This window comes from Hyperolius riggenbachi, chromosome 4 (assembly GCF_040937935.1).
Source record: "Hyperolius riggenbachi isolate aHypRig1 chromosome 4, aHypRig1.pri, whole genome shotgun sequence".
In the NCBI taxonomy this organism is placed as follows: domain Eukaryota; kingdom Metazoa; phylum Chordata; class Amphibia; order Anura; family Hyperoliidae; genus Hyperolius; species Hyperolius riggenbachi.
Genome location: NC_090649.1, coordinates 302,525,404 through 302,551,173, shown reverse-complemented (window position 1 = coordinate 302,551,173; position 25,770 = coordinate 302,525,404). Strand labels below are relative to the sequence as shown.

The window sequence follows — 25,770 nt, the reverse complement described above, 5'->3', positions numbered from 1 at the left end:
TGGAATCTCCACTCCAAAGACCGTTTCTTGTCAGCTTGACCCTTCTGACTCAGAAACGCCTTTTCCAAACTGTCTCTCACCGTCCGCCAAATGTCTTTAAAAGACCTTTGCCAAGCCTCCAGAGCTGGAAACGGAGTGGAGGCCACTGGTAACGGTGAAAATTTGGGCAATCTTCCAGACACAACCTGGAACGGAGAAAATCCAGTGGAAGAACTTTTCAAATTGTTTTGTGCAAATTCTGCAAAGGGCAGAAATTTGACCCAGTCATTCTGCGCCTCTGCAACGTAGCATCTCAAAAACTGCTCTAACGACTGGTTGACCCTCTCCGTCTGACCGTTGGTCTGTGGGTGGTAGCCCGATGAAAACGACAGCTTCATGCCCATTTGATGACAGAATGCCCTCCAGAATTTAGATACGAATTGGACTCCCCGATCGGACACTATGTTTTCCGGAATGCCGTGTAACCGGAACACGTGTTTGATAAACAAGTCGGCCAATTCCTGGGCCGAGGGGAGTCCTTTCAAGGGCACAAAATGGGCCATCTTGCTGAAGCGGTCGACTACCACCCAAATGACCGACATGCCCTCTGATCTGGGAAGCTCACCCACAAAATCCATGGACAAGTGGGTCCATGGTTCATTCGGGGTGGGTAAAGGCTGCAACCTCCCTACAGGTGCCAGCCGGGAGGGTTTGCTTTTAGCACATACCGCACAATCCTTAACAAATTCTTTGCAGTCGGCTGCCAGAGACGGCCACCAAGCGCACCTGGCCACAAGATCCTGCGTTCTAGATGCCCCAGGATGTCCCGCATTCTTGTGTGAATGGAATATCTGTAGCACCCGGAGACGGAATGGCAGAGGCACAAATAAAACCCCCTCAGGCTTCCCCTCAGGGACATCCTGCTGAAAAGGACTCAAGGTCTCTGTCCAGTCTTCCCAAGTCTCTGTTACGGCCAGCACCAAATTTTGTGGGACAATGGTCTCTGGGGCAGAAGGCTGTGCTGTCTCCAACTCAAAGCATCTGGACAGGGCATCTGCCTTAATGTTCTTGCTACCCGGGGTATACGTAATTATGAACCTGAACCTCGAAAAAAACAAAGACCATCGAGCCTGACGGGGACTTAATCTCTTAGCCCCCTCGATGTATTCTAGATTCTTGTGATCCGTGTATACAGTAATTGTATGTTCTGCTCCTTCCAGCCAGTGACGCCACTCCTCAAAGGCAAGTTTAATGGCTAAGAGCTCTCTGTTGCCTATATCGTAGTTTCTCTCTGCCGGAGAGAACCTACGAGAGAAATACGCACAAGGGTGTAGCCTTCCCTGCAAGCCTGACCGCTGAGACAGCACAGCCCCTACCCCAACCTCCGAGGCGTCTACCTCAACAATAAAAGGATAAGAGGTGTCTACATGTCTCAGGATGGGTGCGGAACAAAACAAATCTTTTAAAGTGGAGAAAGCACTTAATGCATCAGGAGACCAGTGGGTGGTATCTGCCCCTTTTTTCGTAAGACAGGTGAGGGGTGCGATAACCGTGGAATACCCCTTTATGAACCTTCTATAATAATTCGCAAAGCCTAAAAACCGCTGTAAAGACTTCAACCCAACCGGCTGAGGCCATTCCAAAACAGCGGAGACTTTGGCGGGGTCCATAGACAGGCCCGTGGTGGAAATTATGTACCCCAGAAAGGCGACAGATGTGACTTCAAAAATACACTTCTCAATCTTAGCATAAAGTGAGTTTTGTCTTAATTTGTTGAGTACAAATTTCACATGTATTCTGTGCTCAGAGAGGTTGTTGGAGAAAACAAGTATATCGTCTAGATAGACCAGCACAAATCTCCCCAACACCTCTCTGAAGACCTCGTTGATGAGTTCCTGGAAAACGGCCGGGGCATTACATAACCCAAAGGGCATCACCAGATACTCGTAATGCCCGTCTGGCGTGTTAAAGGCCGTTTTCCACTCATCGCCCTTTCTAATGCGCACCAGGTTGTACGCGCCCCGTAAATCCAGCTTTGAGAAGATCTTAGCATCGGTGACCTGCGTAAATAAATCGTCTATCAGGGGTAACGGATAGCGATTCTTTACCGTGATCTTATTTAGTCCCCGGTAATCAATACAGGGCCGCAGGCCGCCGTCTTTCTTTTTAACGAAAAAGAAACCTGCTCCAGCAGGCGATCGGGACGGCCGGATGAAGCCTTTGGCTAAATTGTCACGGATATATTCCTTCATAGCCAATTTCTCTGGCCCAGATAAATTGTACAAATGACCCCGAGGGGGCATACAACCTGAACGTATATCAATGGGGCAATCGAAAGAGCGATGTGGGGGTAACTTGTCTGCAGCCTTGGGACAGAATACATCAGAATATTCCACATATTGCTCAGGTACCCCCTGAACATGAACCCTGGTTTGGCCCAATGTCACCTTCCCTAAACATCGCTGAAAGCAGTGTGCTGACCAAGAAATTAGTTGGCCGGTGGCCCAATCAATGTGTGGAGAATGAAGGTGCAACCATGGCATGCCGAGTATAATGGTGGAGGTTGTCATATGCAACACAAAGAACTGTAACTTTTCCCAGTGCAGTACCCCTATGGTGACCCCCACCTCTGGTGTCTGAGACAGTGGGTGATTCCCTTGCAGAGGAGAGTCATCCACTGCCGTAACCTGGATGGGTGGTTGTACTGGTGTGAGCGGAATACACAATCTCTTAGCAAACTCCGAATCCATAAAATTTGCCGCGGAGCCTGAATCGATAAAGGCTTCCGTGACCTCAGTCTTATCTTCCCATGTAACGGTACAGGGAAGAAGCAATCGTTTTTCTTCTAGGGGTAAAAGTCGGACGCCCAGGGTGTTACCCCCCACCACTCCTAAGCGGCAGCGTTTTCCCGGCTTATTGGGGCAGTTCTGTACTATATGCCCCCCTTCACCGCAGTACAAACACAGCTGTTCGGTCATTCTCCGTCTTCGCTCTACCTGGGTTAATTTTGACCGAGCAATCTGCATCGGCTCGGAAGGAGGCACGACAGGAGAAGGTGAAATAGTAGTAGGTGGAGTCACTGGGACCGTGGTGTAAGATACCCCTCTGAGACGGGAACTACCCCTGGTCTGTTTTTGGTAGCGCAGCCTGCGGTCGATTCGGATGGCCGCTGAGATGGCCTCATCGACTGTTCTGGGCTCGGGCTGGCTTAACATCAAATCAGAGACCTCATCGGACAGCCCTGACAAGAAATGATCTAATAGGGCATAGGTGTCCCACCTGGCCGTAACTGACCACCTCCTAAACTCGGCCGCGTAATCTTCAACCGGACCTTCGCCTTGACGCAAAAGCTTGAGCTTCCGCTCAGAGGTCGAGGCAAGGTCCGGATCGTCGTAAATTACCGCCATAGCTTTAAAAAATTCCTCTACAGAGGTAAGAGCTTTGTCTCCGGCGGGCAGGCTATACGCCCAAGACTGGGAGTCGCCGGACAACAAAGTTTTAATAAACGTGACCCTCTGGGTCTCAGTACCCGAAGATTGGGGTCTCAACTCAAAATAGGACAACACCCTACTCCTAAAATTCCGGAAGTCAGATCTGTGGCCGGAAAAGCTTTCAGGTACAGGCATACGTATGTCCGAGCTAGGAGAGGATCGCACATGATCCACTGATGTCTGGAGGGTTTGTACAGACCCTGATAGGGCATCAATAAGAGTTATGTGAGTGCCCAGTACTTGATTGATGTTGTCCACCGAAGCGGCAAGTACACCCAGACAATCAGTGTTTGCGTCCATTTTGTATTTTGGTCTGGCGTTCTGTAACGATCGGTGGGCGCAGAGAGTATCTGATTACCGGTGATCTGCAGTATCACCGGAAATACAGATATATACCAGATTATAAGTGATCTGCAGTCTCACCGATAATCCGATATACAAACTAACCTCTGTTCACCTGAGTAGAGTGTAGTGTTTGGTGTAACAGTAACACTTAGAGGACAAGGCCTCAATGCAGCAAGGAGTACTGCACAGATTCCTTCCGCAGACCTGAGCTCTCCAAGACGGGAGGAGTCAGACTGACAGTAGGAAGGTATATCTGAAAGTGACCCTCAGGAGGAAGGATCGCTAACAGAGCGAGGAACCGCCTCTAACGGTAAGGTCGGTTCTCGAGGTCGGACAAGCCAGGTCGTACACACACGGACAGATAAAGTACAAGATCAGGAGGCAAAGGCGGAGTCAAAGTACAGGCAGGGTTCAGCAACGAGGTATCAGATATATCGGGGTACAAAATCAGGAGGCAGAAACAGAGTCAAGGAACGAGCCGGGGTTCGGCAACAGAGTATCAGAAATATCGAGGTACAAGATCAGAGTTCAGGAGGATAGTCAAAGCAGGCAAAAGTCATAACATATAATCACAATCAAACTAGTACTTAAGCTATCAACAGAATCTAGCTAAGTGTAGGATTACAGCTCCAGCTGGTCCCGGCACACTTAAGGATCTGACTACGGATCTGGGTGCTCCCACATATGTGATCGCACGCCAGACAAAGAGCAAGTGAACAACCAGCAGTATATATACTCTAGGACCTTTCCAGGACCTCCCTAATTGCTGGTCCAATGAGAGCAGTGGAATTTGTCAGCTGACCCAGCTGGTCAGCCGACACCCTTCTAACTGCTATTTAAACTCTGCCTCTGTGCTCGCGCGCGTGTAAGTCTGAATCCTGGTGGACTATCAGTCCCAGCCACACCAGTACTGTCATGCAATGTATCTAGTGCGGGGGCCGCCTCTGATGCGGATTCCGCCGTTACCAATGCGGATTCCGCCGCACTGCCCATGCGGCGTGCGGCGTTTTTTCTGCGTTGTGACGCCATGCTGGACGCAGAAACAGCCGCCTCACCTCGAGAGACGGCGGCTTTTCCGCGTTTCCTCACATGGAGACTGCGTTATTATTGCTTCCAATCAAGCCACGAATGATGCCTCTTTGAGATAACTCGTTTAATCCAGATAAAATTCTCTCAGCCGGAAATTGGACAGCTGAGAGAATTTTATCTGGATTAAACGAGTTATCTCAAAGAGGCATCATTCGTGGCTTGATTGGAAGCAATAATAACGCAGTCTCCACCTGAATTGAGAGGTGGGCTCCATCTGAGCCAAGAGAGTTGATTATCAATCACTGCTTAAGATCCACCTGAAAACTGGGGTGGTATATATCTGGTGAGCATTTAGGAAAAGGGGAAGTGGGAGCACCAAGAGTTGCTGCTTGGGGAGCACAAGTCACAAGTCACGAGGGGTGTGGAGAGACTGTATTGATCATACAATATTACCCTATGTGGAGTTTATGTGTTATTGCAGGTTTGGAGAGCGCAGCGGTTTCTACATAATATGTCCCAAGATGTGGTTGGGCAGGAAGAAATTAGATAGGTAAAACAGGAATCTCATTCTGCTTGGCCATTAACTTCTTCCCACAATGCACCCCTTGCCCTAGCAACCAATCATAGGAGAACACACTACAGGCCTTTATAAAGAGTATGAGGGGAAGGGTTTCTCATAATGTTAGGAGGGAGCAGGATAGAGAGGGTCGGTCCGGGAACAGAGCAGCACCCAATTAAAGGAATGTTAGATCAGGACATTTTGTAGATAGAATTGTTTTATTGTGCATGTATACAAAAAGTTAGCTTTGCATTTATAATTGTTTTACTGTAACTATTCTAGCAATTATTTCACTGTCAATTTTAGGCATAGACACACCATGTAGGTTCCGCTGCATTAGTTCATAACAACATTTCAACTATTGTATACATTGCATAAATACAGTACTCTGCTCAAGGCTAGGGATTGTATTTGTGATGACTGGCTGACATACAGTAAAAACCACATTACCAGAGACGGCCGCGGGTGCGTGGTGACCGGGAAGAAGCTGCCGGGGGGTATTTAGGTAGGAAACAGACAAGTGGACAGAGTAGAATGGGGGGAGCAGTGGACATCAGAACAGCTTCCAGTACATGCCTGCTCCCCCTGTTTTTCCTACTTAGTTCAGCACTGGTATCCTTTAATGTAACAGAGGTTTATTACTGTAAGTGTAAATGTAGATTCATACATCCTACAAGACCAAGATTTTTTTTCTGGTTGCTTGTATTTTTTTTTATTTTATTTTTGTGATAAAATGGAGTTAACCTTTAACCAGTAGTCAGCAGTCAGTCAATTCTACTGACAACAAAATGGGATTCTGATCTGGTGGTTTGGTGTAGATCTTCCGAGCAGGTTCCCTAGAAAGTGATTCTTAACATACAGTATTCACGCAACACTGCAAAAAAGAACGTTGGAACAGATTATTCTTTGTGTATTTTGTCAGATACTTGGACGCAGCTCAGAGAGTCAAGGCCTCATTTCTGTCTGATTCTTCAAACATTATCAGTGTGAGCTCGAATTTAGAATCCCGAAACTTGCATTTTTTTATCCCCTAGGAAAAAAAAACATCAAAATAATTTCTTGTGGTCTAGGAAGAGAGAGCAACAGGAGTTAGAGTAGGATGACAAGTAGCATTATTTGTTTCACCATGATTTTCTCTAAGATGTTGGAGATAAAAGGAAACAAGCAGTAACTTGAAAATAAATTTACATGAAAGCTTGGATTTTCAGAATGAGAGTGGTGACACAGCTGTTTCATAGCCAAAAGGAAATCTTCTCACAGGGAACAAGTTAATGTGAGGCAAAATTCTGAGGGCTTGTATTGCTAAAACTAAAATCAAAACTATTACTAAACTAAAATCATTTTTTATTGAATGCATATTGAAAAAATGTATCTGAATGTATCTGGACACAATCTGGGGAGATGGGGATGTTCTGGCCCCCGAACTGGACACTGATGCGAAATGCATGCAGGCTCATGCGGCCGTTTGAGGAGGTGACCAACCTCTGTGTCGCAGTGAAGGCACCATCAGCGACTTGATCCCCTACGCTTACTTCCTGGAGCCTGCTGTGTGTAGAGTGGTGGATCAAGCTGTGGAGGAGCATGAAGAGGAACAGTTAAGGCAGGAACAGTTGTGGGAGCAATTTTCATCAGAATCAGATGTTCCCTCAACACCTGCGGCAGCACAGAGGGGGGAGAAGTAGAAAGAGTCATGTGGGGAAGAGGAGTCAGACTCGGATGATGAGGAAGGTGTTTCTTTGTAGGAGGAGGGGGGGGAGGCTGCGGCAGAAGAACAACCGCAGCAGCCATCGCAGGGGGCTTGTGCTGCTCGACATTCACGTGGTATTGTTCATGGCTGGGGGGAGGAGGAGGACTTACCTGAGGACTTACCCGAACCTAATTGAAGTCTATGGGGACCCGAGCATGGGGGCTGGAGGGGACAGAGCATGTGGGGAAAGTTTTCACTTTCTTAAAAAATGTGTCTATATATCTGTTTTATTTAAAGGACAACTGAAGTGAGAGGGATATGTAGGCTGCCATATTTATTTCCTTTTAAACAATAACAGTTGCCTGGCCGTCCTGCTGATCCTTCATGCATCTGTAGCATCTGAATCACAGACGTGAAACAAGCATGCAGCAAATGCAGCCTAACTTAAAAAGACTCTGTAATAAAAAAAACGTTCCCTGAGGGGTACTTACCTCGGGAGGGGGAAGCCTCAGGGTCGCAATGAGGCTTCTCCCATCCCCGTAGCTGCAGGCAATCCAGCACTGCCTCCCGCGACGCGTCCCGCAATCCTAGCTCGACAAGCCTGACAAGGCTTGATATATTTACCTTCCCTGGCTCCATCGGGGGCGCTGTTGCGGCTCTCAGCACAGAGATAGGCGGAAATAGCTGATCTCTGTTAGGTCCGCTCTACTACACAGGCGCAGGAGACTTGCGCCTGCACAATAGAGCAGACCAACAGTGATCTGCTATTTCCGCTTATTTCCAAGCGAAGAGCCGGTACTGCGCCTGCGCTGGAGCTGGGAAGGTAAATATTTACATCCCCGTTGTTCGGAGGGGCACAGCAAGACCGCTGTGGGACACAGGAGGACGGTGGAAGCCTCAATGGGATCCGGAGGCTTCCCCCACCCGAGGTAAGTACCCACCAGGGGAACTTTTTTGTTACAGGTTTTCTTTAAAGGAAACCAGAGCTGAATAAAAGAAAAAGTTTTATACATACCTGGGGCTTCTTCCAGCCCCATCTGCTCGGATCGCTCCCACACTGCCGTCCTCCGATGTCTGCAGCTCCGGTACCGAGTCCCGTCATTTCTGTCAGTCACGGCCAGTCTGGAGTAAGAGAAGTGCGCTCTTTGCATATCTCTCCTGCAGCCCCAGGTTTGTATAAAACATTTTCTATTATTCAGCTCTGGTACAGTCAAACATCTGATCTGCATGCTTGTTCAAGGTCTATGTTTAGAAGTATTAGGCCGGGTTTACATTGGCCTAGAAAACAGAAGGTTTAGGGGACTGTAATGGAATGGAAGAGAACGGATGTGAAAGATCCAATGTTAACCAATGGAACCATTCACATGGGTCCTTTCAAATGGATCAGTCCAGCAAGTTCCGCAGAATGGATTGCAAGTTTTTATCTGCTTTGTTCTTTTTTCGAGCAAGGATGTGTTGCATTGACCACATGCTAGTGGAATGGAAGGTCACGGATGGAAAACTGAGTCTGATCAGACTGATCACAGTGCCACAGAGATCAGTTTTTACATGGATCAGTTTTCCATCCATGCCAGTGTGAACTAGGCCTTAGACACTGAGGATCAGCAGAACAGCCAGGAAACTTGCATAGTTTAAGGCCCCTTTTACACTACATGCGTCGCTGCGTGGTACGCCGAACCTTGTTGCAGGAGCAGTGATAGCCTTATGCAGCTGTCACATTGAACGCGTTCCGTCGCAATGCGGCGGATCCCTGCCACCCTGCATGGAAACTCCAGAAGTGAGGCATACTTTCATGGAATGTATGCCTCACTGATTTGGCTGCATCACAGCTATAACGCACGGTGCAACTTCTCGGGCATGGTGCGATTGTTAAAGATTGCACTGCACCAAGTGCAAGATTGCACTGCACCAAGTGTAAAAGCAGCCCTAAAGGAAATAAATATGGCAGCCTCCATTTCCCTATCACTTCAGTTGTCCTTTAACCTGCCTATCAGCTTTGAGAATTTACACTAAAGGTACGTTTTTGATTTTTAATTTATTAACAAATTTCTGCAGCACTTTAAACAGTCTTGTCACTAACTTTCACTCAGAGGCACTCACAATTAGTGATAGTATAGCCATTTTGAAACACCTTTCAAGTGAAGTGCAATGTGACTCGCAAGCCAGTGAACTCCTCCTGACTCTGTCCGCTTGGTTGGTGCTGAATAGTGGCAGAAGGGAGTATTCGAATGTTTTGAATTGGCTATTCCAAATTCAAATACCAACCCTTCACAATTAGACCCCTATCAAAGTCATATGTCCTTATTGTAGTCTAGGGCAAATTTGGAAGCAGCCACTTAACTAATCTGTATGTTTTTGGAATGAGATAGAAAGCTAGAGTGATTGGAGGAAACCCACATACACCTGGGAGAACCTGTATAATCTAGACAGATAGTGTTTTGCCACAGATTCAAATTTGGAACTCAGCAGTGCAAGGCAAGAGTGCTAATCACCATTTTTGCTGTCAGGATACTGACTCTAAACACCTACAATAAATACACCACAACCGGAGATGTATAAAGTAATTATTGGTATCACTGCTGTGAATGTGATCTTTTTTTAATATTTATCTACTTGTTTCTTCAAATAGGATTACTTTACAGATGAGAATCGAGCTCTTCACAGAGATCCCCAACAAAGTTATGTACTCGAGTATGCAATGGAGAATGGCACACATACTACTCTTAAATTCAGCCGTGCTTTTCAGACCTGTGATTTGCATGACAAAAATATAACTGTAAGTTGAATTTAAATGTTTAATGTGATAAAAGAATATTTGTGAAATAATTAGACTAACATTTTGTTGTATGTCATTTAAGGAAAGCACAGTAAGGGTAATTTGGGCGTATCACAATGATGATATTCAAGCCATTGGACCGACTTACCACGGATCGCATCGTGGTCAGAAGAGTTTACGTCTACTAAATCCAGAAAAGACTAATGTGGTACCTGTTGAGGCTCAGTCTTTCAATTTCACACATCAAAACGTAAGTTTCTCACATTTTTTTAAGTGTGAGTTGAAATACCAGCCTGTTAGCTAGTGGGATTGCCTACTACACAGTTATAAGGAAATAGAGGGGGGCTAAATACCAACAGCACAGTGAAAGAGAAGATCATTTTAGATTGAAATTAGGACTACATTCCAGCTGTGCACTATGTTCAGGGATATGCTCACGAGTTATCACGAGTACTTACTCGTGATTCAAATGAGCCCTAATTGCCGCAGCTGGGCGGCTGGATTACAAGGGGTTATTTACCCATAATTCCGCTGTCTGCCCTGCGTTCCAAACAGCTTGCACGCATCCTATTGGTCACGTTGCAAGCCTCACCACTGCGCACTTCCTCCTTCCGTCTTGATTTGGTTTTCTAAGAGGGACTGTCGCTCCAAAAGCAGTACAGTTGGGGGCTATGAAGTAATATATAATAAGGCTACCTTCTGCTGTGCATTCTGCATAATGATATTAGGTACAAGACCCCCCACCCCAGCTTTCAACCAAGGGTAGCGCCAAGACATTTTTGTAGGGGGGCCTGGCGAGCTATAGTTACACCCAGCATGTGCTATAAGTGCTATCAGTTTTTACTAGATGCAGTCACAAGATGGATCCAATTTGCATTAAATGTGCATGCAAACACAACATTTTTTGCAACTCATTTACCATATCTGTTGAATAATATCATAAATAATAACTAAAAGGGGATTAGAGAAAACTCATTCATTATAGAGATCAGCCACAGAAGAACTTTTTATTACCTGCTAGCAAGAGCTATAACATAGCAACCACCATCCAGTACTAACTGAAATATGAAATGTAATGCACCTACCTCTAAAAGGACTGAGGTCAATTTCATGCTGTGATGCAAACGCAGCCGATGCAAAATCGGTGTGGTAAGTGCATCTGCACCATGTCATTGATATTACTTGCTGTTTCCAACCGCTGCGTTCATGTCGCTACCCAACTGCTCATCCATCGCACCATCCGCCCCTGTCTACACTCGTCCGGAAACTGATTGGAGACCAGAAGAACCATGGGACTCCCTGTTGGTAAAAAAAAAACATTGTGAATCCTTCCTAGCAACAGGGAGGATTCTCAGTGGTCCACCATAAACCAATGAGAATTGTCCCTGTTGTAGCAAGATTCCCATCGGTGTTTTGCAAACCAGGGGGTATCCCATGCTTCTTCTGGACTCTGATCCCCTGCAGTGGACCGAACGACAGAGTCGGAACCAGATCCTTGGGACAGGTGAGTGTTTTTCATGCAGCAACCAGCATCCAATTTGCGGCACGTTTGCAATCTGGTTGTGAAAAAATTCAGCAGGTTGGGACTTTGCATTTGCGGTCCAATCTATGGTGTTGCATTCGTGTTCCAATTGACAGTGTGAATGCATCCTATTCATAACATACGATGCGGTCACCGCACTATTTCACATTTTTCTGCGTTTCCTGAAAAGGATTTTTTTTCCTATATTGTAAACGGGGCTTAATGATTTTTTTGTATAGGATTAAGTGAACAGCAATATTCCCTTATAGTGTGGCAGATAAAAATACACATTTAGTAGTGTGTATACAGTATGTGTTTTGGTTGCACATTCAAGCTTTTCATTTTTTTCAAGATAGGTTCCGATTCCAGATAAAGACACAACTTACTGGTGTCAGATGTTTAAAATGCCAGTACTGGACAAGAAACATCATATCATTAAGGTATGCTTGTATTAATACTACCGCCTAAGTTAATTCTAAATAATTCAAATGATTTTTCCTTTGTGCAGGTTTGTAAGACACTTATTAAATTATTTATTTTCACAGTGCATTGTAAAAGAATTGCTTGATTGTGTTTACATGGCAGGTGTTTTTCTTGCATTGAAGACTTTGGGAAAATAGGGTTTAGGGTGATAGAGTTGGCCAAGGAAGTGTGAGTGGATTTCCTGGACACCTAGTCCATGTCTGAGTTTTATTTTCTCTGGCACCCGTCCAAGGGGGAAGTACAGGTAGTTCAAATTCTCTGTAGAAGATGAGGAGGGGAGCTCAATTGGTTCCCAGGTTGTGAAGAAGACAGAGCTCTCTGAGGCAGGGAGCACACTTATTTGAATCTATCAAAATTGCATATTATAAAAGTCTATGGGCTGCACAGTAAATTGCACAAGTATGCAATGCAAATTTAAAAATCACACAGCACTTTTCATTTTTCCTTCATACTGCATGCAAATGACACAGAATGGCAGCCCCGTTTCTATGGACAAGCCAGTCAGGTGACCGCCCTAAGGGGTGAGAGGGAGGGGTACAGTCATGTTGAGGCACAGTGATGGAGGGAAGAGCCGCGGCCACACTGAGATTCAGCCACGTAGAGGGGAGCCCTACTTCTCCCTCTCCCCCGGGGCTCCCCTCTGTGCTCCCCACTCTTTGCAGAGTAAGCGCAGCGGGAAGCCTCGTATGCGTAACTCACCTCTCTGTTTGCTCCAATCGATGCTCACTTGCCGCTGATCTATGTCTGCATAGCCACTTATACACCGACCATAGCCATTTATACCTATTGAAATGGAAAGGAAGGTGAGTTGCGCATATGAGGCTTCCCGCTGCACGTACTCTGCAAAGAGGGGTGAGCATGAAGGGTAGCCCCAGGGAGAGGGAAGGAGAAGTCGGCCCCCCCCCCCCCCCCCCCACGTGACTGAGTTTCAGTATGGCCGGGCCTCCCCCCTCCATCACCTATATGGAATTAAGGAAACCTATACCTAGCAAACCTATAGTGGCTGCACCTATACCTAGCTACCTATACTGAAGGCACCTATTGTATACCTAGCTTCTTATACCGAAAGCAGCTATACCTAGCTAACCTATACTTAAGGCACCTATACCTAGTTAACCTATACTGGCTGCACCTATACCTTTATAACCTATACTGGCTGCACCTATACCTAGCTATGTATACTTAAGGCACCTATACCTAGAAGCGATCTTGATGTAAACCAGCTCTTAGTCTGTGTCCTGACACCAGGAGGAATTACTAAGGTATGTTTTTTTTTTTGCGGTAGGTTCATTTTAAGACTGTATGTATGGGGATAAAGTGTGTGTAAGATGGGGGAGGGGGGGGATTATTGGTTGAGTTGCTGTTGGTCAGGGATGGCTGGTGACAGTGGGCCATGGGTACTGGGCAGTAAAATTGACAAAACCCTGAGTTCCACCCACTCATGTACAATAAATTAACTGGAAAGGAATAGAGTTTAACCTTATTGGCCTTTACTGCTCATCTTTTTCAGTAAATCAGCCTGCCTGTGTCCTATGGAAACTGTTGGAATGGAATAGAATAGAATGGAAGTAAAATGTACAAAACCCTGATTTCCCATATAGACAATATCTATAAGAAAATATTATTCTGGTTTTGTCAAAGTTGACATGTATTTGCTATTTGCATTGTGTGGTAGGTGTGGCAATACCATGGGTACAAGGGGAGGGCCAGGGTAGCAGTATATGTTGGACTGATGTTCTGCCATTGTACAGTTTATTCTGAAGAAAACGAAAATTTCTTATGTCTTCGGTGTGTGGGATACATGAAAGCAGATTAACAGTGATTAAAAGAGTGTCTATATGCTGTTTATTTTGTTTAACCTTAGTTTTCAAGGGGTGGGAGTGGATGAAAATCTTGGCTCACTTTAGCTATGCCTAGCGTTTAGCTATAAACTGTGTTTTCTTCTAACACCCACTCATGTACAAGAAATTAACTGGAAATGAATAAAGTTTAACCTTACTTGCCTTTACTGCTCATCTTTTTCAGTAAATCAGCCTGCCTGTGTCCTGGGGAAACTGTTATTTGCTAAAAGAATGCTTCAGTATTGTCAAAGTCTCTATATGTAAGATTGACAAATGGACTTGAGTTGATGAAGAGAGTTATTGATGCTGTGCAGAAGATGCAGACGGTGGCCTTAAGCGCCTAATAAAGGGCACAGAATGACAGCATACAATCCAGCATACAATCAGTGCTTTTATACTGTGTCCCTTAAAGCTGCCTTTCCAGTTCATTGCATCATGTGCATGGAGACAGACAGATAATTATCCTTGTGTCAAATGCACAATAGTTATCCAGTTATGGCATGCCGAATGCAAATACAACTTTTCTTCTCTTATACATATCATGCACAATATGTCTTATCATAAGGAGGTATTTTTGACATTTTATTTGCTCACATTTACAAATACAATACAGTATTTATGTGCAAGCTCCAGAATTGCCTTCCTGTAAGCTTTCAACAGATTTAAACACACAAACTATATGTAAGCTTCATTTATGCACATGTGATATGCAGTGACTGCACAGACGCAGATATAAAAGCAAAAGGACTTTTACCAGCTCACAAAATTGTAAAGAACAAATTATATACAGTAGCAATAAAACGTATGTGAACCACTGGCAGACATACGGCCGTGCAGGTTGTGCCAGCGCACGAGGGCCCCTGAAGCTCTGTTGTTTCAGGGGCCCATTGAGTATTGCTGTTTTGTTTTGTTTTTTACTTTTTTTTTCCTTAGGGGCCCCGACTCAGGGGAGGACTGGCCCAGGGGGACGGGGGGCAATTGCTCCCCGGGCCGCCCGAATCTTAAGTAATTAGGGCCAGCCGCTGCTATACGCAGCGGCCGCAGACATACCACAGGTGACAGGTTCGCAGTGGGGATCGCAACCTCGATATTTCCCGGCAAGTTGAAGTATCCAATCAGAGAAGGGGCTAAGGCGGCCGGCCGTGGTGTGCCCTTGTGCGTGGCTGCGCCTGCGGTGTATGTGAGCGGCACAAGGACACAAATAGCTTAGGTCCTCTCCGGCCCGGTGGGTTGACCCTGCTTGACTCCGCCCCCCACCTGGAGCCATTGCCGCCCGCAACGTGCTGCTGTGCCTGCGGTGTCATCGGAGTGAGCTGTCTCACTCTTCAGCTTTCTGTGCTGGGGGGGCTGGGGGCCTGGAGCTGCGGCTACGTGTGGCTGGCCTGGCTGGAGGAATCGGACACAGTCCTCCCCTGTGCTGCTGTGCCTGAGGTGTCGTCGGAGTGAGCTGTATCACTCTTCAGGTTTCTGTGCTGGGGGGGCTGGGGGCCTGGAGCTGCGGCTACGAGTGGCTGGCTGTCCTGGCTGGAGGAGTCGGACACTCGGGGGGGCTGGGAGTCGGAGATGCCACCTATAGCTGCTTGCTGCTGTGGAGGAGGTGTAGGACTGAGGAGACAGGAGGATAGAGGAGGTCGGGTCCAGGTCGCCAGAGGAGAAGGTGATTTTTATAAATTTTGTTTCTGTACTTCTTCTCCCTTCTTGTCACTGAGTTACTCACACTTTGCTACCTGCCTGCTACTGCTGTCAAATTCAATTCTCTGCCCAGGCCAGTGCCCTTTTTGTGTGTGATAATCATCCCCATTCTGACCCCGGCCTGAGGGGGAACGTTTTTTCTTCTTGTGGTGTGATTGGCGGCAGGGGAGAGGGGAGGCAGGCAGTTAGGCACTGTCAAACAGGTAGTTGGAGGGGGGGGGGGGGGGGGGTAGGTGTCAGACAAGTAGTTTGTATGGTTGGTGGGCAGGAGTGGGGTTAGGCATCACCAGGTAGGTAGGTTTGTGTGTGTGTGTGTGTGTGTGTGTGTGTGGGGGGGTTTGTTTAAAGGAGTTATCAGGCATTTTTAATGAAATAAGTGCTACTTACCCGGGGCTTCCTCCAGCCCCACGCTCCCAGCATGTCCCTCGCCGCAGCTCTGCAGTCAGCCATTCGCTGCCGTTGCCTCCCAGTCCCCGGCGATGGCACCAGTCCGACCTGGATGTCGGCCTGTACTGCGCCTGTGCGAGCAGCACTGTCAATCACCGCCACGTGGACCGGAGTGTACTGCGCAGGCGCAGTAGTTCTGCGTCTGCACAGTATGCTCTGGTCCCGGTGGCGGTGATTGACAGCGCCGCTCGCACAGGCGCAGTCGGCCTGACGTCATCGCCGGGGGCTGGGAGGAAGCGGCAGCGAACAGCTGACTGCAGAGCTGCAGTGAGGGACATGCTGGGAGCTTGGGGCTGGACGAGCCCTGGGAAAGTAGCACTTATTTTCATATAAGAAAAAAAGCCTGATAACTCCTTTAAGGTTAGGCATCAGACACAGACAGGTAGATTGTGCCGAGAAATGGGGTTAGGCATCAGGTACATAGTGTGTGTGTGTGTGTGTGTGTGTGTGTGTGTGTGTGTGTGTGTGTGTGTGTGTGTGTGTGTGTGTGTGTGTGTGTGTCTGTGGCTGTTAGTCATCACAATTTGAAGATTTGCACACAAGAAAGATATGGCTTTGGGCTGGGGATGCCGTGAAACGGGCCTCTAGTTTGTGTTGTCCCCCCAGGCCAAAAGGTCCCAGTCCTCCCCTGCCCCGACTCCTCCCTCCCTCACCTCGGGGCCCCTTTCATGCGGCGGGAGAGCGGCAGATATAGGAAGGCTACCGGCGGGTTCCAGCCGGCGCTAGAGCTTCAACCGCCTGGTCCACGCTGTCTCCTCTCCTCTGTATGCTGCTCGCACTAAACCAGGAAGTAGCGAGCAGCATACAGAGGAGAGGAGACAGCATGGACCAGGTGGCTGAACCTCTAACGCCTGCTGAAACCGCTGGAGCCTTCCTATATCTGCCGCTCTTCCGCCGCTCATACCAGGAGGGGGACCCCCCGAGGGGAGGGAGGGAGGATAGGAGTCGGGCCCCCCCACCTACCTACCTATTAGCCCACCAGCTACCTACCTACCCACCGCACCCTCCCACCAGGCTACCTACCCACCCCACCCTCCCACCAGGCTACCTACCTACCCCACCATCCCACTAGGCTACCTACCTATTAGCCCACCAGGCTACCTACCTATTAGTCCACCCTCCCACCCACCAGGCTACCTACCTATTAGCCCATCCTCCCTCCCACCAGGCTACCTACCTATTAGCCCACCCTCCCTCCCACCAGGCTACCTACCTATTAGCCCACCCACCCTCCCACCAGGCTACCTGCCTATTAGCCCACCCACCCTTCCTCCCACCAAGCTACCTACCTATTATTAGCCAAGAAGGCTACCTACCTATTAGCCCACCCTCCCTCCCTCTCACCAGGCTACCTACCTATTAGCCCAACCAGGCTACCTACCTATTAGCCCACCAGGCTACCTACCTATTAGCCCACCCACCCACCAGGCTACCTACCTATTAGCCCACCAGGATACCTACCTATTAGCCCACCCACCAGGCTACCTACCTATTAGCCCACCAGGCTACCTACCTATTAGCCCACCCACCCTCCCTCCCACCAGGCTACCTACCTATTAGCCCAACCAGGCTACCTACCTATTAGTTCACCAGGCTACCTACCTATTAGCCCACCCTCCCTCCCACCAGGTTACCTACCTATTAGCCCACCTTCCCTCCCACCAGGCTACCTACCTATTAGCCTACCAGGCTACCTACCTATTAGTTCACCTTCCCACCAGGCTAACTAGCTATAAGCCTGCCCACCCATCCTCCCTCCCACCAGGCTACCTACCTATTAGCCCACCCTCCCTCCCACCAGGCTGCTTACCTATTAGCCCACCAGGGTACTTACCTATTAGCCCACCCTCCCTCTCACCAGGCTACCTACCTATTAGCCCACCCTCCCACCAGGCTACCTACCTATTAGCCCACCTACCCTCCCTCCCTGGCATTTGCCAACCACCCACCCTCCCTGGCATTTGTTTAGCACATACCAACCAACCATCCCTGGCAATTGTATAGCCCACCCACCAAGTGTCTAGGTGCAGACAGACCGGAGGCCATTGATCCGGACCGATCAAGCACGCACCATGTTCGGACAGTATGGGTAAGCACTGACATCTTCTGCAGCACTTTACAGAGTACATAGTCATGTCACTGACAGTCTTCAGATGAGTTCACAATCTAATCCTACCATAGTCATAGTCTAATGTCCTACCAAATTATTGTGTATTTATATAGCACTGACATCTTCTGCAGCACTTTACACCGTACATAGTCATGTCACTGACTGTCCTCAGAAAAGGTCACAATCTAATCTTACCATAGTCATATTCTAATGTCCTCCTATATTAATATTATGTATTTATATAGCACTGAAATCTTATGCAGCACTTTACTGAGTACATAGTCATGTCACTGACTGTTCTCAGAGGTATCATACAATCTATTTTCTGCTATATGTATAGTAAGTAGGATATCATTTTTTATTAGGAGAGGGGGCTTCATTCAAAGTTTTCTGTTGATGTCCACTGTCAGTGAATTACTAACTGCTGCTAAGTTCACAAACATTTGGCCCTGCTCATGACCCGTCATTACCACGCCCACTTTCCAGAACACGGACAAGCCAATTTTTTGCCGTGGCTCACTATGCGCGCCGCAGGTCACCTGCACCTGCAGTGGATCTAGCCAGAGCCGGGACAAGGTCCTTCAGCACCCAGGCTGATACACCAAAGTGCGCCCCTCCATCCCTCCCACTCCAGCCATCACACACTGATTGCTAGTAGGCTAGAAGGTGCCCCAGTGCCCCCAACCCCACCAACCCCTTAATCTGTAGTTATCTGGCTTGCAGTCATTGCCATGTATCCCCTTTCCTTATTTCTTTCTGCTTCAAACACAATGGGGAATGACAGCTGAGTGAATTGTGTGCCCCCTCCTACACTGCACCCTGAGGCTGGAGCCTCTCCTGCCTCTGCCTCGGCTGGGCCCTGGATCTAGCACTTGCATAGCACCCGCAAAAAAAACATCTTGGAAGCAACCCCTGTTTACAGTCCACTGTCCTGTCTTCTCACCTATTAGCACTCCTGCCTTCTAGCTTACTCACTCTCTGTACTGGGTTCCAGCCAGGTAGTCTAGATTGCACACTGCCACTGCAGACTGCATCATCTTTGGCTAGTCAGTCCTACATTCATTTGAATTTGCTCCAGTCATCTCCACACTGCAGTCAGAAACATCTGATTTGCATGCTTGTTCAGGGTCTATGGCTAAATGTATTAGAGGCAAAGAATCAGCAGAACAGCCAGGCAATGTGCATTGTTTAAAAGGCAATAAATATGTCAGCCTCCATATCCCTCTCACCTCAGGTGTGCATTCAAGTATAAAAGACAGAGCCTGTCATGTCATTCTCTGTCTTGATGCAGGATTGGGGTTAAGTTTTGTTTTTGTTCAGTAACCAGTATAATGCAGATGTTACATGTATGCATCAAGAAATATTTCTGGGCCTCAGAGAAGGTTGCCATAGACTGTATTGGTAAATATATGCAATGTGTAACCACACCCAATAGTTATGGCCACACCCACTTTTAACTGCCTGTCAGGGGCCCACAATTTGTATTTTGCACAGGAGCCCACTGCTGGCTGTATCCGCCACTGATGTGAACCCTTTGGAATTATATAGATTTCTGCGCAAATTGGTCTTAAAATGTGATCTGCTCTTCATCTAAGTCACAACAATAGATAATCACAGTCTGCTTAAAGCGGACCCAAACCAAACATTTTTTTTTATTCAAAATATTTAGTTACACCACTCTGACACAGACAAAGATAAATAAACACTCCTTCAAGCCTATGAGCATTTCAGTGCATGCTTTTCACCCTTCTCTTTTCATAACTAGGGTGATAAAGGTGGCAGCCATTAGCAATTCCTCCTTTTCCGGACACCTCCTACTCCACCAGTTTGCCGAATTCTGTCCCGGCAATATGAAAGGAAGGGAGGTGTTCCTCCAATAAATGTAAAATATTTGATATTTATCATCATGCAGCTGAAAAAAGGCTGTTATTTATTATTATAATTTAGAAAATAGATTTTATTTCTGAAATCTTGTATTTTTAATTTGGGTCCACTTTAAACTAATACCACACAAATAGGTAAATGTTTCCGTGTTTTTATTGAACAGAACACACCATGTACCGTGGACTGATGAACAGCAAGGCTTTTGGAGATACTTTTATAACCCTTTCCAGCTTTATGCAAGTCAACAATTCTTAACTAGTGGTCTTCATAGAGCACTTTGGTATGAGGTATGAGCAAACCCAAAACTGGTGTGTGTTTTTGTAGGGCAGGAAACTGTAATTAACACCTCCAATCTCATCTCATTGCTAACACCTCACTCAAATTAGCTCTTGGAGATGTTATTACTCTAGGGGTTCACATACCTTTTTCACCTGCACTGTGAATGTTTACATGGTGTGTTCAATAAAAACATGGAAACATTTAATTATTTGTGTGGTATTAGTTTAAGCAGACTGTGATTGTCTATTGTTGTGACTTAGATGAATATCAGATCACATTTTATGACAAACCAGTAAAAAGGCCTGCCCATTAAAAAAGAAAAAACGGGTGCTAGGCCGCGGCCGCTACTTCCCTCCTCCCGCTGCAACGCGCTCACAGACCCGACCCTCGTGCCTGTTGCCCACCGCTGTCCAAAGTATAGGCACACAGGGAGATGCTGCTTTCTTGGCAGTTGGAAAAAGCTGTTATTTCCCACAATGCAATGAACTGTCAGGTTTGAAAGCACGGGCACAGGGACACAGGACACAGGGACACTGGGGTTTTATTATATAGGATTTGTGCAGAAATCCATATAATTCCAAAGGGTTCACATACTTTTTAATTGCTACTGTAAATAGTACAGATATACATTAAAGCAAGGTGGATGTCACAACAGAGATCTGCATACTCATATTAATACTACTGTCGGGGGATTTACTTAAGCGCTTCCATACTGCACTGATTAAAATTTACGCCTTTTTTGGCACCTGCTATCTCTGCCAGGGTGTAGATTCCAATAATCCCCACAGTACGCTTCCGCCGCTCCCACTGATCGCACCGCTCTCGCTCTGCTGTCTGTGTGATCAGTGTGAGCCAATGGGATTGGCTCACAGTGATCCTGGGGGTCAGGAGCCAATTAAATTGTCTCCTTACGGCTCAGGGGCCAGAGACTACCAAAAAGGCTAAAACACGTTCTGAAATTAAATTTTTGATGGCCAAAAGGAGCACCCATGATCATTTCCAAAAATCCAAAAATCTTTAGATCAAAGCCATGTAGGAAAACCTTACGGACAATGCAAAGTTGGGAAACAGGTTCCCAATTGTATGTTTGTACCAGGCTGTAGTTCTGCTTGAACATATGTGATTCATGTGTAGAGATGGCCCGAACGGTTCGTTGGCGAACGGTTCCCGGCAAACTTCCGGGGTTCGCGATCGCGGAGAACCGGAAACTTTTCCCGGAAGTTCGGTTCGCCCCCTTAGTGCATCGTGAGGGTCAACTTTGACCTTCTACATCACAGTCAGCAGGCACATTGTAGCCAATCAGGCTACACTCCCTCCTGGAGCCACTCCCCCCCTTAGAAAAGGCAGGCAGCGCTGGCAAATTTTACTCACTCGTGTGCCTGCAGTAAATAGAGAAGGGACAGCTGCTGCAGACAGAGCAGACTCTCACAGGGAAAGATTAGTTAGGCTCTTGTAGGCTTCTTAGCTAGGTCCATCTGAAAATGGCGCCTGCGAATAATGGTGCACGGTGTTGCCACTAATCTGTTTGATGCTTATCGCTATTTAACGTTAAAGCCTTATTGTTATTTAGCATTAACACACAGAACCCTCTCTGTACCTATCACTAACCCTAAGACCCCCCTGGTGGTGCCTAACCCTAACCACCCCCTGGTGGTACCTAACCCTAACCACCCATCTGGTGGTGCCTAACCTTAACCACCTCGCTGGTGGTGCCTAACCCTAACCACCCCCCTGGTGGTGCCTAACCCTAAATCTCCCATGGTGGTGCCTAACCCTAACCTTGACAGTGTTACATTAAATCTATTCACTGTTTTGCAGTTAAATAACTTCTGCAGTTTGGCTTATGAAGGGCGCTATTGATAAATAACGTTACTGTGCACAATAACGTCTGCTGATTCGCATAGGAATGGCACTATTGATAAATAACGTTACTGTGTGCCGTTTTTCTTCTTTTTTTCCCCTGTGTGCCATTATTATGCAGTACTAACGATACATAGCGATAAGCGTATCTTTTTAATGCGGCGCCATTTGTATGCATAGGCGCTGTGCGCCATTATTCACTGATCCGTCTTAGCTTGCTCTTTGCTGATTCTTATTGCTAAAATAGCACCCCAGAACAGCTCTTTTGAGGGCTAATCTTGTTCTTTGATCTATTTTTTTTCTGTGTGTCCCACTGACACTTGTGTTGCATAAACAGCCTTGATAATTCATACTTTGTGTGTGCCACTGCCAGCCAGGCTGGCAACTATGCTTTACGATGCGTTTAAGGGTGATGTCACAGCACAACGCAATAAAGGTGCCACTGCCAGTAATCCTCCTCCCATGTCCACGCAGGCAAGGACAGGATGCTCCAGCGATCTCATGGTGATGTTGGACATGCAGACATTCTTTAGTCCAATGCCTCGACTTAGCGCTTCTGGATTCACCCTCCACCAACGCCTGGACCGGCAGGTAGCTGACTACCTGGCCTTAAGTGTGGATGTAGATACTGTGAGCAGTGATGAACCCTTGGACTACTGGGTGCCAGGGCCAGGCCGAGGCAAAGGCAGGAGAGGCTCCAGCCTCAGGGCGCTGTGTATTATTATTATTTATTAGATTTATATAGCACCAACATATTACGCAGCGCTGTACAATAAATAGGATTACAGACAATGATAACAGGGGTGACAGAACAATACAGGTGACAGACCATAGATACAACAATACAGGTAATAGCAAAAAGATACACAACACAATGCAGATAATAGTACAATGCCAGATCATAAACTGGAATGGTAGTGGTAAAAAATTACCAGTTCCAAATTCTGTGTAGAGTGCACACAGTCAAGTATGATACACAAGGGGAGAGGGCCCTGCCAAAGGCTTACAATCTAGAGGGAGGGGCTGGTGACACAAAAGGAGGGGGTGCATCAAGAAGTTATTGGCAGAAAGGATTAGGATAGTGTTGAGTTGATGTAGGCCTCCTTGAAGAAGTGAGTTTTGAGTGCTTTTTTTGAAGGTGTTGAAGGTGGGTAGCGAGCCTGATGGGCAGTGGGAGAGAGTTACACAGGATAGGGGCAGCTCTAGTGAAGTCCTGCAGTCTGGCATGGGAGTGCGAGATGCGTGGGGTGGACAAGAGGAGGTCGTTGGAGGAGCGAAGTGGGCGGCCAGGTGTATATCTGCTGACCAGGTCAGAGATGTAGGTTGGGCAGGACTTGTGTATGGATTTGTATGCCAAACATAGGATCTTGAAGCTAATTCTGAAGTGAATTGGAAGTCAATGAAGGGATTTGCGTAGGGGAGTAGTGGAGACAGAGCGGTGGGAGGAGTAGATGAGTCTGGCTGCTGCGTTCATGATGGATTTTAGGGGGGCGATGCGGTTTTGAGGAAGGCCTGACGAGAGGGAGTTGCAGTAGTCCAGGCGGGAGATGATGAGGGCATGGACAAGGAGTTTGGTAGTGTCTGGGGTCAGGAAAGGCCGGATCTTGGAGATGTTGCGTAAGTGGAAATAGCAGGCTCTAGCTATGGTTTGGATGTGGGAGGTGAAGGAGAGGGCCGAGTCCAGGGTGACACCCAGGCAGCGGGCTTGTGTGGTTGGATGAATGATTGTGCCAGTGACAGTGACAAAGAGTTCAGTGGGGGGTGAAGCAGCACGGGGCGGGAAGATTAGGAGTTCAGTCTTATCCAGGTTTAATTTTAGGAACCTGGCAGACATCCACGATGAAATAGCTGAGAGACCAGAGGATACCTTCTCCATGGTGGTGGTGGAGAGGTCAGTGGTATGGAGGTAAATCTGGGTGTCATCTGCATATAGGTGATAGTTGAAACCCAGAGAGGAGATGAGTGTCCCGATGGAGGTGGTGTAAATGGAGAACAGCAGGGGACCAAGAACAGAGCCTTGGGGGACCCCAACTGAAAGTGGGAAGGAGGTTGAGGAGGAACTATTGAAGGAGGTCTTGAAGGAGCGATTTGAGAGGTAGGAGGAAAACCATGCTAGGGCACGGTCTGTGTAGGAGGGGGCCCACAACTCACTCAGCTATCATTCCCCTATTGTGTTTGTAGCAGAGAGAAATAAGAAAAGGGGATACATGGCAGTGACTGCAAGCCAGATAACTAGAGATTAGGGTGTTGGGGGCCCTGGGACACCTCTTACTCTAATAGTAATCAGTGTGTGATGAATGGAGGGGGGGCACTTTGGTATCTCAGCCTTGTGTGCTGGAGGACCTTGTCCCGGCTCTGCTGGGTGCACAGGCTTGACCTGTGACCAGAGCTGTCCCAATTTGTCATCTAACTTCTGTCTTGCCCTGCCTCAAGCGTCCTGTCAGAAAGGACCTTCAGCGCAGCTGGAGGCATTGTCACTAAGAAGAGAAGTCGCCTAAGTCACAAAAGTGTTCAGTACCTGACCTTTATCAAAATGAATGAGGCATGGATCCCGGAGGGGTACTGCCCGCCCGAAGACTAAGTCAGTCCCCACACACAGCATCTCTGCCTGCACGCCATGTGGCTGGCTGCCTGCCCCAAGACTAAGTCGCTCCCCAAACAGCACCTCTGCTGGCAGGCCACTTGACTGCCTTCTCCGCCACCACCAACAGGGTCCAGGACTCCAGGCGGATTCCTGAATTTTTAAGGTCGCTGCTAGCAGCGGCCGCTATAATAATTTTTCTGGTGCGTGTACATGCCTGCCTAATTTTTCTGGCTGCAGTGCAGCTGCAAAAACAAAACAAAAGGCATGTACATGTGCCCATTCCCCTTCGTGATCATTACCTTGCCGCGGTGAAGGGGCATGCGCATCACAATGAAGCAATGACCGCCGGCTATATGAGTGTCTCGGGGGGTGGCACACAAAAGATAATAAGGTCATTGCTTCATTGTGGACAGCCAAAATTTGATCAGCTGGACAGTCACTGTTGTTCTATTATTGAGCTACCTCAGCCCGGAGACCATATGGGCTTGAAAACCGCCACGGCCTGCACTCTGGCCATGGTGTGCACCAGTCCAGCATGGCCGCCACAGCGCAAACAGCTGTTTGCGGTGCGTTACACAGTGAGTTTGGTGTGTCAGTGTGAAGCAATACACTAATTACACGCCCTGATTGATGTATACACATGCAAGATGTTTTAAAGCACTTTAGGCCTGCAATTTAGCATTCAATGTGATTTCTGCCCTTAAAACGCTGCTTTGCGTCCAATCCAGATTTTCCCCGGGACTTTTGGTGTGTATCCCACTCCGCCATGCCCCCCTCCAGGTGTTAGACCCATTGAAACATCTTTTCCATCAATTTTCTGGCCAGCATACATTTTTCTAGTTTTCCAAGTTCGCCTCCCCATTGAAGTCTATTGCAGTCGCAGAAGTTTGCACGAACCAAACTTTTTGCGAAAGTTCGTGAACAGAAAATGGGAGGTTCGGGCCTTCTCTATTCATGTGTCTTGGTGGACATTATGCTCTCTAATAAATAAAAGCCCCAGTTTGTATTAGTGGCTATCCCAGACCCAGTCTTGTGAAAAGATGCAAATTCATAGCCAGGTGTTGGCAAGTTGCCAGGTGCAAACAAAAGCTGTTCAGCTACTCTTGAACTGCCCCAGAAACACCTGGTAATCTACTTCCATTAACATCAATGGGAACAGTTTACTGCCTCCAAACACATTTGCCAATTGTGAACACTGCATG

At 47.4% G+C, this 25,770-nt stretch overlaps 1 protein-coding gene across 1 annotated transcript in view; it reads left to right on the top strand.

Annotated features, from left to right (window-relative positions):
* MOXD1 (monooxygenase DBH like 1) overlaps positions 1 to 25,770 on the top strand; it is a 126,921-nt gene that overhangs the window by 22,018 nt on the left and 79,133 nt on the right. The window contains exons 2-4 of the mRNA XM_068279484.1: positions 9,720 to 9,866; positions 9,949 to 10,116; positions 11,745 to 11,828. Of these exons, the coding sequence (XP_068135585.1) occupies positions 9,720 to 9,866; positions 9,949 to 10,116; positions 11,745 to 11,828 (399 nt within the window). The remainder of the gene's footprint in view (positions 1 to 9,719; positions 9,867 to 9,948; positions 10,117 to 11,744; positions 11,829 to 25,770) is intronic.